At 29.2% G+C, this 21,946-nt stretch overlaps 2 protein-coding genes across 3 annotated transcripts in view; one reads left to right on the forward strand and one right to left on the reverse strand.

The window, feature by feature from the left end:
* Positions 1–21,946, reverse strand: part of LOC145248787 (kin of IRRE-like protein 1) — a 2,909,730-nt gene that overhangs the window by 1,902,931 nt on the left and 984,853 nt on the right. The gene's annotated exons all lie outside the window — the stretch shown is intronic.
* On the forward strand, positions 21,276–21,686 carry LOC145248636 (uncharacterized). The gene has a single exon (XM_080110312.1). It carries the CDS (start codon positions 21,276–21,278, stop codon positions 21,684–21,686), a length of 411 nt encoding a protein of 136 aa, XP_079966438.1.

Below are 21,946 nucleotides of genomic sequence, written 5' to 3' on the forward strand. Positions count from 1 at the left end.
AAAGCATTACAACAATTCCTGCAAATATACAGGATAACTAAGAACCCAAATACATCGTCGAAATTATCGCCAGCAGAATTAATGTTTGCTAGAAAAATAAACTCACCATTCGATAAATTAATACCAAAGCATCAATCGCCAATCAAACTAGGCACACATGACGTAAAAGGTTTAAACTTGGTGATCGTGTATATTTTAAATGTATGAAAAATAATATTTCATATTGGGAGTTTGGTACGGTAGATAAACGTATCGGCGATTTGGTCTACATGATAAAAGGTCTAAAAGGGATACACAAACACATCAAAATCAATTAAGAACACGTCATATAAAAGACAACGAACATGACAAATCTGATGAACAAGGAGATCTAATTGATATACTATACGAAGCGTTTGATAACGAACTACCACAAACCATGCCCGAACCGAGAAGATCGGGAAGGAAAAGAAAGTTTACAGAACCAATTATAATGAACCCGAAGAGAAAAAAGATATTGAAATCTACACGACTTCAAATATTGGGAGGGGGTGTTGTGGAGACGCCCACTAATTAACATAGGTGGGTGAGTGAGATATATAAAGGTATCAATAACCAATACCAGGGGAGTTCTGCAACGACCGCCAAATAGCCAAGACGCCTATGTTGCCTCCAGTAAGACATGCAGCACGCCACCTACCGGAATATCTTCAACTAAAATATATCTGAAGAAATGTAAATATGTATATAACTTTTCTGCCTAATATATTATTGTTATACCTTTACTGTCCGTGTTCTTGTAAATTATTTGTTACAAACTTATTTAGTTAGCATTATAGAACGCTTATTTGTTATATGTTTGCTTTTACACTAGTTCTTTTTTTAATATAAATTTCTACCTTAGACACTGCAACCACCAAATTTTGATTGGTTAAGAGATGTTGTGCGTGAAAATTCTGACAACGATTATCAGTGTTACATTTCGAGCTACTTTTTTGAAAACCCCACCCCAACTCAAATAAATGGAGTACTTATTCGCAAAGCCGTTATGAACAAGAAATTATAAAATTATAAAATGATAATTATGAACAAGAAATTATAAAATTATAAAATGATAATTATGAACAAGAAATTATAAAATTATAAAATGATAATTATGAATAAGAAATTATAAATAATAAAATCGAAACGAGACAGCTAGTCATAAATAAAAAATAAAAATATAAAATCCAAAGGAGACAGCTAGTTTATAATAAAAGATTACATTTTAAAATCAAATATGAATTTCTAATAAATAATAAATGACAAAATTATAAAATCAAATATGGACAGCTAGTCAATAATAAAAGAAAAAAATTATCAAACCATGTAGACAAAAATTAAAGATACAATTAAAAATAAAGAACGATGATGAAATTATAAAATAAAATAGGGACAGCTAGTCAATAATAACAGATTAAATTATGAAATCAGAGTCAAAATTTAAAACAAACAAAATTGTGTTTGTGAAAATGCTGAAAGTAAGACGAGATCTCAGTTTTGTAAATTGGTAAAATTATGCTAAAGTTTTGTACACTGATAGAATTCTGCAAAAGTTTTGTAAACTGATAGAATTATGCAAAAGTTTTGTAAAACTGGTAGAATTATGCAAAATTGTTGTAAACTGGTAGAATTATGCAAAATTGTTGTAAACTGGTAGAATTATGCAAAACTGTTGTAAAACTGGTAGAATTATGCAAAATTGTTGTAAAACTGATATGATTATGCAAAATAGATGAAATAAAAAAAAACTGTATTTTTAAAAAAGTGAAGATCGACGAAAAAGAAAAAGAAATTAGATATTCATGAAGAAAAACTGGATAATAAATATAAAAAATGTAATCATATATATAACTCACTTTGCCTGTCCATCGGTGTGTGAAGAACAGTCTTCCAAAGTATTAAATGGATTTGAGATATGCAGAAAATTCGATTTAGTTTTAAGACGAAAAATATAGCAGCTAAGATGTCAAAATTAAAAATTAGAACTTGGCAATCGTAGGTTGACTTAGTGTATTTGTTATGCATGTGCCAATATACTTTTTTGATATTTTAGCTAAATAACAACGTTATGATTTATTTTTTATCTCCGTATTTAGATTAGCCCTTAACGAATAATACTGGGGAGCTACATAATTTGCTTTCGATTTAGCTGATGGCATCTAAGTCACATTTTGTTTTACTTTTGAAATCACTACTATATATTGTGTACAATATAATAATCAATATATCGGCACCATAATAATAAAAATGACATCAACATAAATAAAAATACCATACTTAATAGTATTTTTCGACCGGGTAACGCTTTAGTATAAAGAGAAAGGGAATCGCTCAATACAACAAGCCTTCAGTTTTCTTTTGAGAACAAATATATCTAAATTAAACAGTTAGGCACCTAACAATATCGATGTTTAATTCAAACTTAATTTTGTCCTTTTGGTTTCTTATTTTGTTCTTTGCACTAAATCTAGATTTATTGTGTTTTAGAAAAAAATACTTATTCTACCTACGATGATTTAACATGAAGACATTTTACCTAACCATCGACATGGATGCTGCCGTAAGGAACCTAATGCCTAATAATTTAATATCTCTATATTATTCACTTAATTTAACTCCTTCATAAGTATTAGACTCAAATATTTCTATTTTTATAACGTTACAAATTTTTAAATATTTTTTACGCCGAGGGAAATAAGATATGTAAGTTCATAACTTTGCTGGTAACCTTTACTGATGGAATTATGGATATTGATAATTTGAAAATAAGTTTTGTATACAGAAATCACCAGATTACATTTATGATTTGAATCTCAGCAATTAAAGTACATTTAAGCACATTTAACAAACCCATTGCACTAATTAACATGGCCATCAATTCTAGCTAACTTTTTGGAGAATAGTTGTTTATCCTTTGAAATAATATTTTGTTCAATAATTATTATTATTTTTACTTTATTTGCAACTTCAAAAATAGTAAAAATATTTTAGCTAAATTTCCATAACATGAAATCCACCACACAGCATGGCTATACAACAGGGCAAAAAAGAAACATAGTAACTCTGGAACACATTCGAGTAGGCAGAACTATTAGTGTCTGTATGCATAAATATGAACAACGCAAATGATACTAACATTTACAAAGCAAAACAAAATACAAAACAAAAACAAAAAACACAAAAAATTGAAACGAAACAAAAGCAACAACAATCTAATGAATAAGAAACTAAAACCAGCATAAAATAAAATCAAGCATTTGAAGATTCTAAAATACTTTTGATAAAAAACTAAATGAAAAATACCGTACGTAAAAAATATCTAACATTGTCTAAAAGTAGACCAAACGTCGGCTTCTGATAAACAGCTTCATCGATCGATTTTCGATTATTATTTATACAAAGGTATTTCACACTTTGAAACTTTAAGAAATTTTTGTTTTCTATGTTTTAGTTTTAAAGTCTAGAAAATGTCAATGTCATAGGAAAGCAAATTCTATGAAAATGGCAGAAATTAAAGATCAAATGATTATTTTTATGATAATCAACTGATTGAATCGAATTAAAGGAAAAGAAAAAAAAAACAAATACTCAAGAGAAAAGAATATCAAAACAGTAATACTAGTTTGCATTAAAGTTAACAAAAATTAAATACGACCTGAGAAAAACTGAACGAAAGGAGACTGTTGATAGAAATAAGCCGATTTGGGTATTTTGTGTTCATGAATCGATTTCTACTTGCATTCAGAAAATTTGTTGAATTGGACATTTGATAGTACATAGTTTTGTAGTCAGTTTATATCTAAAACTTGCTGTCGGTTTAAAAACTGTTTTAAAACCGACGAATTCGTATTAGGCTGAATTAATATAAGAAAACTTACATGTTGTCGGATGCCTTTTTTATTTTACTTATGCCAGTAACTTTTTTAGAGTTTAGAAATAAACCACGGATTAAAGGCAACTGAAAAGATGGAAATCAACAGCCAAGATAAAGAGAACTATCGTGAATATGTTAAATATTCAATAAAAAGTACCGATTTGGTTAACTTTTTAAATCGATTTATGTTTGCAATTTAATATTTCGAAAATTAAAAAAAAATTCATAAAATTGAAATTTGTCCAACAAAACATATTTATTCTAAATATATAAAGATTAATAATTGTTTCGTGTTTTTATCTTTTACCGTCTCATGCGTCTAGTGACTGATTATTGCTCTGTCAAGATGCACCTTTTTCAATTCATTTTTAGTTGCCATCGTCAACATGTCTGCCGCATTATCTCAGCAATTGCTCATTTTTGTTCAATTTGGCGCAACTTTTAAGATCTTTCCTTCAAAGCTTAATTTAACTTTGATCTGTATTCTTTTTCAATTCGTTTATCGCACGAGTTTCATTAATTTCTCATTAAAAAGTTTATTTCTTCATCTGCATCAGCCATGATAGCAAAATCGGAATTTTGACAATTGTCGTCCTTCTGCCAATGAGCGATCACAGCCTCGCATCATCTGATTCAACGTTGATTGAGGTTTTATGATTCATTCCGAGTTTTTTTCATTTACCAGCTTCATTCTCTTTATTTCAGTTGGCTTCCTATTTTGTATGTCAAATTACAAACGGAAGTCTTATTAATTTTCATATAATTTCGATTATAGTTCTATATGCAATACTATTTGTAAAAAGCAGAAAAACAGTGTTGCGAGAGATTTAATTGGTCTGGGAGAGCGAGTATATGTATTTAATATTAATCGTATATTCTTTCCTGTTCATCTTATAACTCCATGTAAGCTTTTCCATTCTATTTTTTACTTTTTCAAATGTTTGGATTTTAGTAGAGTGTAGGGATGTAGAATGGAATTGATAAGTAAAATGACATTAATTGAAATTGGTTCAGTTTGTATCTAACCTTCAAAAATATGAAGACGCCTACATACGCCTGTCAAACATCTTGAACGCCTTAATAACATATGTAAATAATTTCAGTTGGCAATAAAATATTTTATTCAAAATTCAAATTCAGATTTTACTTTATATGAAAATTACTTTTTCAGACTTATGAATTGCGTATCCCTGTACACAATGATTATGTGGATGTATATATGGCGAATATAAGATGTGCATGTTTTCAAGTGCGATTTTATTAGACAGACATATATATAGAATAATATTTATATAGAATAGAATATATATATAGAATAATATTTACCACACACTAAAATATAGGCAGATATGTATTCGTTTCACCTCTTCTACAAAATGTCATCATGGGGCGAAAAAAGTCAAGTATTTGTAAATTAATTTTGATCGAATGATATATGAAATATTAATAAAGAAAATTTTACTGTATGGCAAAAGATGTTTAGAATTTAGTCAAGTGATAGAGATTTAAATTTTGCTTCGATAGAAAAATAAAAACATTTGGGGCTACGACTGAAAGAAAATCTGTACAAAATTTTTATCAATTTGTTCAAGCTAGGAATGGTGTATCCTAGCGGATGCCACACATTCTCACACTAAATATTAAATCAGATATCTAACCAAGATATCTTTAATGTGGAATTGTTTTAATCTCTCTTGCTCTTGGTTCACAAGTTAAATTTTCTAGGTAGTTTAAAAACATCTTTTTCATTAGTCAAGTTGCTTCTATAATATCTGATAAGACATTTCTTAAGATTTCCGTTTTTTTTGCTATCATACATATTTTTCATATCATACATATTTTTCATATCATACATATTTTTCATATCATACATATTTTTCATATCATAGGTATTTTTCATAGTATGCATATTTTTCATATCATACATATTTTTCATATCGTACATATTTTTCATATTATATATATTTTTCACATCATAAAAAATTTTCATATCCAACGTATTTTTCATATCATACATATTTTTCATATTATACCTATTTTTCATATAATACTTATTTCTATATCATACATATTTTTCATATCATACATATTTTTTATATATACATATTTTTCATATAATACATAATTTTCATATCATACATATTTTTCATATCATAGGTATTTTCATAGTATGCATATTTTAAATATCATACATATTTTTCATATCATAGGTATTTTTAATAGTATGCATATTTTTCATATCATACATATTTTTCATATCGTACATATTTTTCATATTATATATATTTTTCACATCATAAAAATTTTTCATATCCAACGTATTTTTCATATCATACATATTTTTCATATTATACATATTTTTCATATAATACTTATTTCTATATCATACATATTTTTCATATCATACATATTTTTATATATACATATTTTTCATATAATACATAATTTTCATATCATACATATTTTTCATATCATAGGTATTTTTCATAGTATGCATATTTTTCATATCATACATATTTTTCATATCATAGTTATTTTTAATAGTATGCATATTTTTCATATCATACATATTTTTCATATCGTACATATTTTTCATATTATATATATTTTTCACATCATAAAAATTTTTCATATCCCACGTATTTTTCATATCATACATATTTTTCATATTATACATATTTTTCATATAATATTTATTTCTATATCATACATATTTTTCATATCATACATATTTTTTATATATGCATATTTTTCATATAATACATAATTTTCATATCATACATATTTTTAATATTACATATTTTTCATATCATATATATTTTCCATATCATACGTATTTTTCATATAATACTTATTTTTATATCATACGTTTTTTTCATATCTAACGTATTTTTCATACAATACCTATTTTGCATATAATACATATTATTCATATAATATATACTTTTTAATATAATACATATTTCTCACGTAATACACATATTTTATAGCATACATATGTTTTATATAATACATATTTTTCATATAATACGTATTTTTCATATCATACGTATTTTTCTTATACATATTTTTCCTATAATACATATTTTTCATATAATACACATTTTTCATATTATAAATAGTTTTCATATAACATGTATTTTTCATATAATACGTATTTTTCTTATCATTTGTATTTTTCATATCATTTGTATTTTTTATATCATACATATTTTTCATATAATACATATTTTTCATACCATAAATATTTTTTATATAATACATATTTTTCATGTCACACATATTTTTCATAAAATAAATGTTTTTAATATAATACATATTTTTCATATCATACGTATTTTTCATATAATAAATATTTTTAATATAATACATATTTTTAATATAATACATATTTTTCATATCATATATATATTTCATATCATACGTATTTTCCGTATCATACATATTTTTCATATCATGCATATTTTTCATATCATATATATTTTTCATATCATACATATTTTTCATATCATACATATTTTTCATATCATACATATTTTTTATATCATATATATTTTCATATCATATATATTTTTCATATCATACATATTTTTCATATCATATATATTTTTCATATAATACATATTTTTCATATAATATATATTTTTCATATTTTTCATATCATACATATTTTTCATATCATACATATTTTTCATATCATACATATTTTTATTATAATACGTATTTTTCATATCATACGTATTTTTCTTATACATATTTTTCCTATAATACATATTTTTCATATAATAAACATTTTTTCATATTATAAATAGTTTTCATATAACATGTATTCATATAATACGTATTTTTCTTATCATATGTATTTTTCATATAATTCGTATTTATTAAATCATACATATTTTTCATATAATACATATTTTCATACCATACATATTTTTCATATAATAGATATTTTTCATGTCATACATATTTTTAATATAATAAATATTTTTAATATAATACATATTTTTCATATCATACGTATTTTTTATACCATACATATTTTTCATATAATAAATATTTTTAATATAATACATATTTTTAATATAATACATATTTTTCATATCATATATATATTTCATATCATACGTATTTTCAGTATCATACATATTTTTCATATCATACATATTTTTCATATCATACATATTTTTCATATACATATTTTTCATATCATACATATTTTTCATATCATATATATTTTTCATATCATACATATTTTTCATATCATACATATTTTTCATATACATATTTTTCATATAATACATATTTTTCATATCATACATATTTTTCATATCATACATATTTTTCATATACATATTTTTCATATCATACATATTTTTCATATAATACATATTTTTCATATCATACATATTTTTCATATCATATAAATTTTTCATATCATACATATTTTTCATATCATATATATTTTCCATATCATAAATATTTTTCATATCATACATGTTTTTTTATATAATACATATTTTAATGTCATACAAATGTTTCATATAATACATATTTTTCATATACATATTTTTCATATCATATTTATTTTGCATATTGTACATATTTTCATATCATACATATGTTTCATTTCATACATATTTTCATATCAAGCCTATTTTTTATGTTATACATATTTTTCATATAGATATTATCATATCATACATATTTTTAATATCATACATATTTTTCATATCGTACGTATTTTCATATCATACGTATTTTTCATATCATAAGCATTTTTCATATCATACATATTTTTCATATAATACATTTTTATCATTTCGTACATATTTTTCATATCATCCATATTTTCCATAACATGCATATGTTTTATATCATACATAATTTCATATCATACATATTTTATATATCATAGATATTTTTCATATCGTACGTATTTTTCATAGCGTACATATTTTTCATATCATACATATTTATACTATCAAGCTTATTTTTATATCACATATTTTTCATGTTATACATATTTTTCATATCATACATATTTTTGACATAATATATATTTTTCATGTCATACATATTTTTAATATAAGACTTATTTTCATATCATACATATTTTGCATATCTTACATATTTTTCTTATCATACGTATTTTTCATATAATACATAATTTTTATATCATACATGTTTTTCATATCGTACATATTTTTAATATCATGTATTGTTCACATTTTAAATATTTTTCATATAATACCAATGTTTCATATCATGCATATTTTTCATATTATACATATTTTTCATATAATACTTATTTTCATATCGTACTTATTTTTCATATAATACATATTTTTCATATCACATATATTTTTGACATAAATATTTTTCATATAATACATATTTTTCATATCATACATATCTTTCATATAATTTTACTATCATACATATTTTTCATGTCATACATATTTTTCATATAATACATATTTTCCATATCATATATACTTTTCACATACTAAATATTTGTCATATCATACGTATTTTTCATATCATACATATTTTATATTATACATATTTTTCGTATAATACTTATTTTCAGATCATACATATTTCTCATAGCATACATAGTTTTCATATCATACATATTTTTCATATCATACATATTTTTCATATCATACATATTTTTCATATAATACTTATTGTTCATGTAATACACATATTTCATATCATAAATATTTTTCATATCATACATATTTCTCACATAATAAATATTTGTCATATGACGCATATTTTCCATATAATACATATTTTCTATATCATACATATTTTTTATATGATACATATTTTTCATATGATACATATTTTTCTTCTCATACATATTTTTCATATGATACATATTTTCCATATTATACATATTTTTCATATGATACATATTTTTCATATGATACATATTTTTCATATAATACATATTTTTCTTCTCATACATATTTTTCATATGATACATATTTTCCATATCATACATATTTTTCATATGATACATATTTTTCATATCATACATATTTTTCATATAATACATATTTTTCTTCTCATACATATTTTTCATATCGTACATATTTTCCATATCATACATATTTTTCATATAATACATATTTTTCATATCATATATATTTTTCATATCATACATATTTTTCATATCATACATATTTTTCCTCTCATACATATTTTTCATATCATACATATTTTCCATATCATACATATTTTTCATATCATACATATTTTCCATATCATACATATTTTCCATATAATCCATATTTTTCATATCATACATATTTTCCATATAATACATATTTTTCATATCATATATATTTTTCATATCATACATATTTTTCATATCATACATATTTTTCATATCATACATATTTTCCATATAATAAATATTTTCCATATCATACATATTTTCCATATCATACATATTTTCCATATAATCCATATTTTTCATATCATACATATGTTTCATATAATACATATTTTTCATATCATACATATTTTTCATATAATACATATTTTTCATATCATACATATTTTTCATATCATACATATTTTCCATATAATCCATATTTTTCATATCATACATATTTTCCATATAATTCATATTTTTCATATCATACATATTTTTCATATCATACATATTTTTCATATAATACATATTTTTCATATCATACATATTTTCCATATAATACATATTTTTCATATCATACATATTTTTCATATCATACATATTTTTCATATCATACATATATTTCATATAATACATATTTTTCATATCATACATATTTTTCATATCATACATATTTTCCATATCATACATATTTTCTATATAATCCATATTTTTCATATCATACATATTTTCCATATAATCGATATTTTTCATATCATACATATTTTCCATATAATCCATATTTTTCATATCATACATATTTTTCATATCATACGTACTTTTCATATAATACACATTTTTTTTGTCATACATATTTTCCATATAATACATATTTTTCATATCATACATATTTTTCATATCATACATATTTTCCATATAATACATATTTTTCATGCCATACATATTTTCCATATCATACATATTTTCCATATAATCCATATTTTTCATATCATACATATTTTTCATATAATACATATTTTTCATATAATACATATTTTTCATATCATACATATTTTCCATATAATACATATTTTTCATATCATACATATTTTTCATATCATACATATTTTCCATATAATACATATTTTTCATATCATACATATTTTCCATATCATACATATTTTCCATATAATCCATATTTTTCATATCATACATATTTTCCATATAATACATATTTTTCATATCATACATATTTTTCATATAATACATATTTTTCATATCATACATATTTTTCATATCATACATATTTTTCATATAATATATATTTTTCATATCATACATATTTTCCATATCATACATATTTTCCATATAATCCATATTTTTCATATCATACATATTTCTCACATAATAAATATTTGTCATATGACGCATATTTTCCATATAATACATATTTTCTATATCATACATATTTTTCATATGATACATATTTTTCATATGATACATATTTTTCTTCTCATACATATTTTCAATATAATACATATTGTTCATATCATACATATTTTTCATATATCACATGTTGCTTCTTTCTCTTTTTTGTTCTATATCCCTTCGTTTAGTCCTGTATCGCTATGTAAGGGTTTAAGGCGCCGTTTTCTAGGTACGTAGCTGTAAAAGTTGCATAGTTATAAGGATGGTGTATGAATATATGGTATTATGATGAACGCACATATACTATATTGACTCCCTCCCTCTCTCCAAAAAGGAGGCCAAAACAGAGGATAATATCACGAAAAATGTTTATTGCTGCCGAAATGAAAAGTAAATGTCTTGGGAGATGATATCATGACAAAAAAAAAAAACATTAAAAATGGAAAAGGTTCGAAAATGGCACCATGGGCAACAAACGAGCTACTATACTGCTCACAGGAAAATGTCAGAGAAAAATTTCATCCTGACAACTCAAAATACTGTAGCGGAAGTAAAGCCTGGTAGTATATGACAACAGAACATAAATGACGCGTAATAGCTATCATAAATAGATAAGACTACCATGGCAGCAAAATAGTACTACACTTTATCAAAGTGGAGGAGGTAAACAATGGGAAGATAACAGATGCATTGCAGCTCCCCCTCCCCCGAAGGCGCATGTAAAGCCTAGAATAATTTACCTTTTAAAACTAATAGATAATTCATGGAGGTAATTCTATCATGATATTTTCAGGTATAATAATTTTTCGCAACGACAAGAAAGTCCTATTAACCTCAATATTATTGCTGACGCAACAATGGTGTATATAAGAAAACCTGGTAATAATATTTTAAAAATGTATTATAGAATATTAATTTATTATAAACTGTTTATAAATTGAATATCACTTATAGTGTTTTAAATTATTATATATACAACATATAAAACATGCGTCACATGCATTTTTTATAATATAATATGATAATAATCTGATATATATATATATATATATATATATATATATATATATATATATATATATACATATATATGTGTAAGATCAGATTAAAGTCATAAAACCGAACGTTGGATGAATTTAAAATAATGGCGGTGTGAAAAACATTTATTCATTTAAATAGAAAATTAAGAAAGCTAACACACATGTACAAAAATTAACTAATCATAATAATCAACGTTAAATATACAAAGTATCAATATTTTTAGTTGACACCATCTGATCAGAAAACCAGCTTGAAATCTTGTTGGTAACTGTTTATGTGTTATAGTTTTACGAATCGTCACACCGAAAGGAGAATGAATGAAAGAGGAAAAAAAATCGAGTCGATATAACAAAAAAAAAAAAAAACAAGAAAAAAAATCGAGACTCACATGCTCAACGGGTCAAAGCTGAGACTAAATCGATTGAACCGTTCAAAAACGAGTTCATTAGAAGGAATCGTCTAGAAGATCGATTTCATCGTACATTTCAGTAGCTTCTATAATTTTCTGGTGATGAAGGTGGCAATTATTGGTACGATTGAAGTTTGCTTTATCGATATTAATCGTTTGCTCTTGATCAAAATGACCACTGCGTTTTGAATTTCATATCGACTATAAAGGCATATGCTTTTGTATATTTCAAAGATATTGCGCAAACAAGGTTCTCTCTCTGTCTCTCTCTCTCTCTCTCTCTCTCTCTCTTACTCCCTCCCTATATATATATATATATATATATATATATATATATATATATATATATACACGTACACGGACCGTTCTAAAAATAATGTCTATTTTTTTTTATTTTGCTCGAATAGATCAGGGGGCATTGCAAATTGTTATGATGACTGAAATGCATTCAGGACCTAAAATTTTTATCTCTTTGTTGCAGATATTTACGGTGTAAAGCTAAGAAAGTAACCACTACCATGGACGTGAATCAGAAGTAGAGATGCGTTATTGAATGTATGGCAAAAGTGCACTTAGAATGATAATTATGTAGAAAAATGAATTCTGGAACACGAATGATCGCTTATTATGAAACGTTTACCGTCTTCGTAGATTTTTACTTTTTGTTCTCTTTCGGTGGAGGAGAAATCCTTCACGACTGAGACAATTTTTATTTTTGTACCTTTTCTCCACGTTAAAAAACGACCCTGGTGTCTAACTCTGTCCCGTGGGGAGGCATAGTAAATAGGTACATTTGTGTATAGAATATATAAGTAAGTATTTATTAAATAAAACAGACATATGAAGATAGTAAAGTCTCTACCCGGTTATGCAGAGCAATTATTAAATTTTAAAATGAAGGTTAAAAATGATGGATCTGTGTTTCATTTTAAACTTATAGTTATGACAGTATTCTTTTTTTTATTACAATGTCAGTTCAATTTCTCACTTAGGTTCCTTCAATTTTATATTTTGATGAAATTTATTTTAATCCATCCTAATGTTGTCTCTATATCTTAAAGTTACTTTTTTTATTCTTGTATTATTGAACTTACTTGTATGGTGTTTTATTATCTATAACGATTATTAAAATTAAAATGACTTTTATTTCTCCTATATAGGCTATAATTATTTTAGTTTCTGTTAAATTGTTAATCTAATAATTAATTTATTGTCCCATTCTCATTTCACACTTACATTTCACCCTCAACATATTATGTAAATTATTCGTTTTTACAATTTATTTTAATTAGGTCTTAGGCATGATAACAGGAATTTATTCCCATAAAGTCAGCTTTATATAACATCCAACATTTTGTTTAAAATTTCTTCTTTGGAGTTAACTATTTGGTATGACTCAAGTATACACAGATTACATCTGTTAGCTTTACATGGTTTATACCTTCTAGTTTTATCTACTATTGACCATTTTAATTCAAATTCTTTTTTATTCTTACGTTATTCCCTAACCAAATCACCTAATGCAGTTGGGTTCCTCTCCCTATTATTCATATTGTTTCTTTCATCATACTAACCTCGATTTGGTTCATTATCTGGTTTAATTTTATCTTGTCCTAAAACATCCAGATCCTGCTAGGTATATCTTTTTTCTATTATCCACCTTAACTTCACATTTGTATACTATTTCAAAAATTAAACTATTGCCCTCTAATGGACATTTATTAGGTATTCTCCAGTTACATTTTCTCTCCAAATTTTGTTTATCTGATTCAATCCTATTATTATTATTCACTATTTTGTTTATTTTACCATTATCAGAAGCTATTATAGTATTACATAGTTGAAGTTGAGAATGAAAGATTAATTATTTTACTAAATCTATTCTCTGAGGGGAAGTTCTTATCAATTATCATAAATGTTGTACATGTCCACTAAACTTGGTTTTTGTGTCTATTCCTTTTATTCTTAAGACTATTATATGCTTATTCATTATTTTTAATTTCATTCTTTTATCTTTCTTATTATTTAATATTTTTATTCTTTACCTTTCTTCTTTAATTGCCATGTTATATGATATTGTATACTTTGTTCTCTCTCTCTTTCTCTCTCTCTCTCTCTCTCTCTCTCTATATATATATATATATATATATATATATAGGATATAACATGTATATATATATTTAAGATATAACATGTTAAGCAAAAATATATATTAAGATATAACATGTTAAGCAAAAATTAATTAGTAGATTGTAACATGTGAACAGAGTTTATACGAAACTATCGTAGATTGAGGAAAAAAGTGGAACATCTATGTAGAAACTAGAATTTGAAGGGGTGGATTCGTATTTGGGAAACAAATCAATTAAATAAATACATTGAAGAAGAAAATAATTATTAAAATAAATAAATCATACACAATATTAAATAAATATTAAAATAGGTAATTGATTGAAATATCATTTAAAAAGTAGAAATACGAAAATGGGGTAATTACTTAATTCGAAGGCTATCGAAAAATAAAAGAAACAAAAAGAAAATATACGAGTGGTGTTGAGGGGAGTTTCAACTGCGTCATCTCTTAAAATATGGATTATAAATGTATTAATAGTATTAACTAGTGTATTTTGCCGTCTGAAGAGTAACTATTTTTGAATATTTTCAAATGATACACAAATGGCTATGAAACAATTGTATCGCATGAGAAAATACACGATGTTCTCATTTTATATTTATTGTATTGATTTCTGCAATATATATATATATATACATATATATATATAAATATATATATATATATATCGTTACTCATAATTCATAAATACTAGAAGTTTACTTCGACTTAAATGTACTGTTTATCAAAGATACCTTTGCGTATTATTAATATTATTATTAAGTTAAGGTGTTGTTAATATATGTAATGTAAAATTACAGTTAGTATTTTCCATCTAATTTTGATTGTGTGTACATATCGCAAACACTAATGCTATAAAATAAATTATATCTTCCTCTACATTATCATGTGGACACTGAGAAATATTATAAATGGCAGAGAATGTATTGTAAAGACGAAAAACAATTATAGTTGGTTTTTTTGTAAGATTAAGCAGTCATAGAACCGAACATTGGATGAATTTCAAATAAACTAAAACTAATTTGCTATCTTTAAGAAAATTGCGTATGATTGATGATGTATTAATAGAGTAATGTGTGTGAAAATTCAATTAAAAAATGAAAAGTTAGTTACAAAAGCAGATTTGCACAACGTAATGACATGTAAGCAATAAGCTCAATAAATTAATATACATAAATTTATGTAAGCAAAAAGTCAAAAGAGAAATCGCTAAAATTGGACATCAAAAAGCGGTTGTTGTTCTTTCCGGTCATTGGAAACGTTTCAATAGAATGGCGGAACATCGATCTGTTGTATAAAAGAACATAAAAATGCGAACACCATCAATGAATCATGCGGTAGCGTTTATCAAAATTTCGGGTCGAAACCGGTATCTTAATATTGTGAACGAAATAGTCAAACGATTGACCTTTGACCTTAAAGGGGAGTTTTTTTTAATTATTACTAACACTCTGTGAAAGCTAATAAAACCATATATTTTTGGCGTGATTAATTGTCCTGTTTGATTGACAAAAAAAGGTATGGTTACCAACATTGGTTTGGGATCGATAAAGCAAGTATTATCGAGAAAGAGTCATCGCTTATAAAGTAAACGTGGGGATCATATGTATTATTTAAGAAATGGTAGAGATTCTGTAGGGGAAAGAGAAACCAATCCTCTACATGAAACCCATTCTACATGTTATCTAAATCGCCTAACAAAACTTTTATTGAACAGATAAACAAATGAAAACAAGTATTTAAAAAAAAGAAGGTGCAAGGGAGGTAACTCCAGTTCTTTGTTACTAGTTTTCGTCGCAAAATAATAATAGAGTTTGGAGAAAATATAATATATTTTTACTTTGGTCAGAATATAAGATCAGAAACTCAATATTTAGCAGCTGTCAATTTATTTTTTGACGGCGTTTGCAATACGACTGTTTAAGGAAATTCCATACGATTGGATTTTTACCTCAGAAAATTTGTTGGCGTCATAAATAGTTGAAAGCCCCAACTTAGCATTCCTTCTCAAAGCCGATTAATAACTGAAGTTATGACGATGTTATAGTCATGTGGAGTCGAACCTTCTAGAATTATCAAAAATTGAACACCTGGACTTTAGAACCTTCTAGAGTTTTTTTTTTTTTTTTTTTTTTTTTTTTTAGAAAGGAGCATTTTTCTGTTCCTTTTTTAAATCTCCCCAGTGACGCATGAGAGGGATCTTTAATTTTTAGCTGTAATGTAATGTATTTTAATAGTAAAAGTTTTATATTATATATTTATTTATATATATTTAATATTATAATATATTATAATATTAATTTTATATTATTATTTACATATATTTTTGGTTTGTATTTTATATTATAGTTCATGTAGGAAATGATAACTAGAGGATAGTGCATTACATCATCATAATCTAACCATTAGCACATCTTAAATTAATCCAACAGATAGTTGAATTATTATGTCATACTCATCTCACCATAATGTCATTGTATATTTCAGACCTCCATCATTTTGGATTAATAAAGTTGTTGTCCGAAAATAGCATTGACCTGCTTATTTATGATGGAGGTACAGTAACGCCTATAACGGACGGATCCCACCAACCGGGAGACCACTAGACCAACATAATCGCCAGCAGGATGCCCGATTCCCGACTGCGACTTCGAGACAGCTGATCTTGACGCAGCAATTGTGGCAGCACTCCTGACAACTCATGCGCTAGTACACACCACAACTCCCACAAGTACTGCAAGCTACAACAAGGTAGAAAAAGTCAAACGACCTACCATCTCATCAGCTGGTACAAGTGAGGACTGGTCATACTTCCTATCACGATGGAATGATTATGTCGAAGCCACCAAAATCAAGGACAAAGAACTGGTAATCCAACTGTTAGAGTGCTGTGATGAAACTTTGCGCAGAGACCTTACAAGATCAACTGGCGGCTCCTTGACAGGAAAATCTCAAGATGTCCTAACAGCCATGAGAGCCCTGGCAGTGCGTGAGGAAAACACAATGGTGGCTCGGGTTATGCTGAACAATATGACACAAGATCGCGAAGAAACTGTGCGCTCATTTGGTGCTCGTCTCCATGGACAAGCAGGAGTATGCAAATTCCTAGTACTGTGCCCCAGCTGCAGCCATGAAGTCAACTACACAGATGCAATCCTGCGTGATGTGCTTATTCGTGGACTCAATGACCCTGACATTCAGCTAGACCTCCTTGGGGTCAGAAGTCAGAGCATGACCCTTGAAGACACTTTTCAGTTCGTTGAAGCCAAGGAATCTGGAAAACGCTCTGCATCCAAACTACTTGATTCCCAAGGGGCCGAAGCAGCTAGCAGCACATATCGTCGCAACAGAAATGCTGCACATGTTGTAACCAAGAAAACAGTACAACAAGAAACTGCATGCACTTATTGTGGAAAGATAGGTCACGGTGCCAGAGCAACCTTCCAACTTCGCAAGAAAGAGTGTCCCGCATACGGTCAGACCTGCAACAACTGTGGAAGAATGAACCACTTTCAGGCTGTGTGCAGAGGCAAACAGAAAGTGACGGACACTAAGACTGAACACAAAGGTGCTGTATTTGACTCCCTCTGTGCTGCAACTAGTCACGATAAAAAACTATGACAGACATGTTGTTCATCTAGACCATCACCTATACAATCAGCTATCAGACACCTGGGTGCGGCAGTCATCACAGCCTCAACCGTTCATTCGAACGACTGTTCGTATTGATCCCAAAGACTACGACCACTTCGGCATAAACCCAAAGATCACACCAAAGCCAAAGACAACTACTATCGCTGCTATGGCTGACGCAGGCTGCCAAAGTTGCCTAGCCGGTATCAAAGTGCTTCATCGACTCGGTATCTCAGAGAAACACTTAATTCCCGTGACAATGAAGATGCATGCTGCTAACAATGTCGGCATAAGAATTCTTGGAGCAGCCATTCTCCGCATCTCCGGCAAAGGAACCAGAGGGGAAACCTATGAAACGCCCCAAGTTGTGTACGTGACTGACAAATCCGACAAAATGTTTCTAAGCGGAGAAGCATGTGCAGCACTTGGCATGATTACATATAACTTCCCAACCATCGGTGAATCACAGAGCAACAGTCAAGCAGCAATGAACACTATCAGCCAATGTGTGGTTCCCCCATGTCCACAGGAAGATAATAACAACCCAGCACCACAAATCCAGCTACAATCAACATCTCCTCAAGACACTATGTCCACCTCATACAAAGAGAGTGACAAGTGTAAATGCCCCAAACGTGAATCACCACCCCCTCCACCGTCGGCTCTGCCATTTCCTGCAACTGAAGCTAACCAAGAGAAACTTCGACAGTACCTATTAGACAGGTACAAATCTAGTACCTTCAATACATGTCAACATCAGCCACTTCCTCACATGGTAGGCCCACCGATGCGGCTCATGGTCGACCCCCAAGCTACACCTGTCGCACATCACACACCTGCCCCAGTACCACTACATTGGCAGGATAAAGTGAAAGCAGGCCTAGATCAGGATGTTCAACTTGGCGTCATCGAGCCCGTCCCAGTTGGAGAACCGGTCACTTGGTGCCATCGCATGGTGGTCTGCGCAAAGAAGAATGGCACTCCGCGTCGAACCGTAGACTTCCAAGCACTCAATGCTCATGCAGTGAGGGAGACCCACCACACGCAGTCCCCATTTCATCAGGCTCGCTCCGTCCCACGCAACACTAAAAAGACTGTCTTTGATACCTGGAACGGATATCACAGTGTACTCATTAGAGAAAAGGACAAACACCTCACTACCTTCATCACACCGTGGGGCAGGTACAGATACAAAACTGCACCTCAAGGATACATAGCCTCTGGGGATGGCTATACCCGCCGCTTCGATGAAATCGTCGCCGACATCCCTGACAAAACAAAGTGTATTGACGATGCTCTTCTTTGGTCAAACAGTATACAGAACAGTTTCCTTCAATCCTGTAACTGGCTGGAAACTTATGGAAAGAACGGTATCATCTTAAACCCGGAGAAATTCATCTTTGCTCAAGACACTGTAGAGTTTGCTGGGTTTGAAATTACCCCAGACAGCGTGCGACCATGTAGTCGCTATCTTGAAGCAATCTTAGACTTTCCTTCACCGAAGAACATCACAGACATGAGATCATGGTTTGGTCTTGTAAACCAGGTATCATATGCCTTCAGCATGACTGACAGGATGCAAGCATTCAGACAACTGTTGAAACCTGGAACCCCATTCAACTGGGACGACACACTGGAACGCCTCTTTCAGGAGTCAAAAGCAGTCATCATCAGTGAAATTGAACATGGTGTCCAGATATTCGACAAAAACAAACCAACTTGCCTAGCTACAGACTGGTCGAAGAATGGCATTGGATTCTGGCTGTTCCAGAAACATTGCACATGCATTAAAACTGTGCCCTTCTGTTGCCGAGATGGGTGGAAGATAACCCTTGTTGGCAGCAGGTTCACCAGCCCCACAGAATCCAGGTACGCACCCGTCGAAGGTGAAGCCCTTGCAGTTGCTGACGCCTTGGAAAAAGCAAGATACTTTGTCCTGGGATGTGACAAGTTGATCATCGCAGTAGACCACAAGCCCCTGATCAAGCTCCTTGGGGACAGATCACTGGAGGACATCCCCAATTCAAGACTTCGTAACCTGAAGGAAAAGACCCTAAGGTACAAGTTCACGATGCTACACGTGCCTGGTGCTAAACACCGTGCTGCCGACACCGTATCTCGCCACCCAGTTGGAAGGCCTGACAGTATGGTTCTCATTGATGACAAAGCCTCTGTTGATGGCTACAGCCGGACTGAGGCACCACAAACCATCCCAACACTGCAGCACAAAGCTTCAGGCGTCATGACCGGAGAGCCAGACACTGCCCCTCCATGTGGTGAAGCCATATTTTATTCATCCGCCTTGTCTTCAGTCACATCATTGCAGTGCATCTCCTGGGACAAGATTAGAACTGCAACAGCCAGCGACGAGGACATGTTCAAGCTAGTACAACAAATTGAAAGTGGAATGTCAGACATCCGAAATGATCTACCGCCCTCCTTGAGAGAATACCATTAATTCCGCAACCACCTCTCCACCGTCAATGGTGTCATTATATACAAAGACAGGATAGTGGTTCCACCGTTACTGAGAAAAGATGTGCTTACAGCGTTGCACTCTGCACATCAAGGCATTTCATCCATGATGTCAAGAGCAGAAACCTCTGTGTTTTGGCCTGGTATAAGCAATGACATCACCAAACTCAGAAACTCTTGCAATCATTGCAACCGAAATGCTCCATCTCAACCAAGTGCACCACCAATGCCACCTGTCTACCCCTTGTATCCATTTCAGTGTGTATGTGCGGACTTCTTCCACTACAAAGGCGGTAATTACCTGGTGATTGTTGATAGATACTCAAACTGGCCCATCGTTGAAAGGGCACACAATGGTGCCTCTGGCCTCATCGACTGCTTACGACACACATTCGTCACATTTGGAATAGCAGATGAGTTATCTTCAGATGGCGGCCCAGAGTTTACAGCTTCAACAACCAGAGATTTCCTGAAGACCTGGGGTGTGCATCATACTCTCATCAGTAGCCTTTCCACATAGCAACTGTAGAGCAGAGGTTGGAGTGAAGACCGTGAAACGCATGATTGCAGACAACACCGGACCAAATGGTGAATTAGACACCTGTGCCTTTCAGCGTGCCATGTTGCAGTATTGAAACACTCCTGACAGAGACACAAAATTATCTCCAGCAATGTGCGTCTTTGGGCGGGCGATCTGAGACTTCATTCCGATCCTGCCTGGCCGCTACAAACCTCATGAGACATGGAGTGACACACTTACTCTGAGAGAGGAAGCGTTAC

This window comes from Euprymna scolopes, chromosome 27 (assembly GCF_053919585.1).
Source record: "Euprymna scolopes isolate OS-2025 chromosome 27, ASM5391958v1, whole genome shotgun sequence".
Taxonomy (NCBI): Eukaryota; Metazoa; Mollusca; class Cephalopoda; order Sepiida; family Sepiolidae; genus Euprymna; species Euprymna scolopes.

Coding starts and splice junctions, on each gene's coding strand:
- LOC145248636 (XM_080110312.1), top strand. CDS start 21,276: ATGTCAAGAGCAGAAACCTCTGTGTTTTGGCCTGGTATAAGCAATGAC.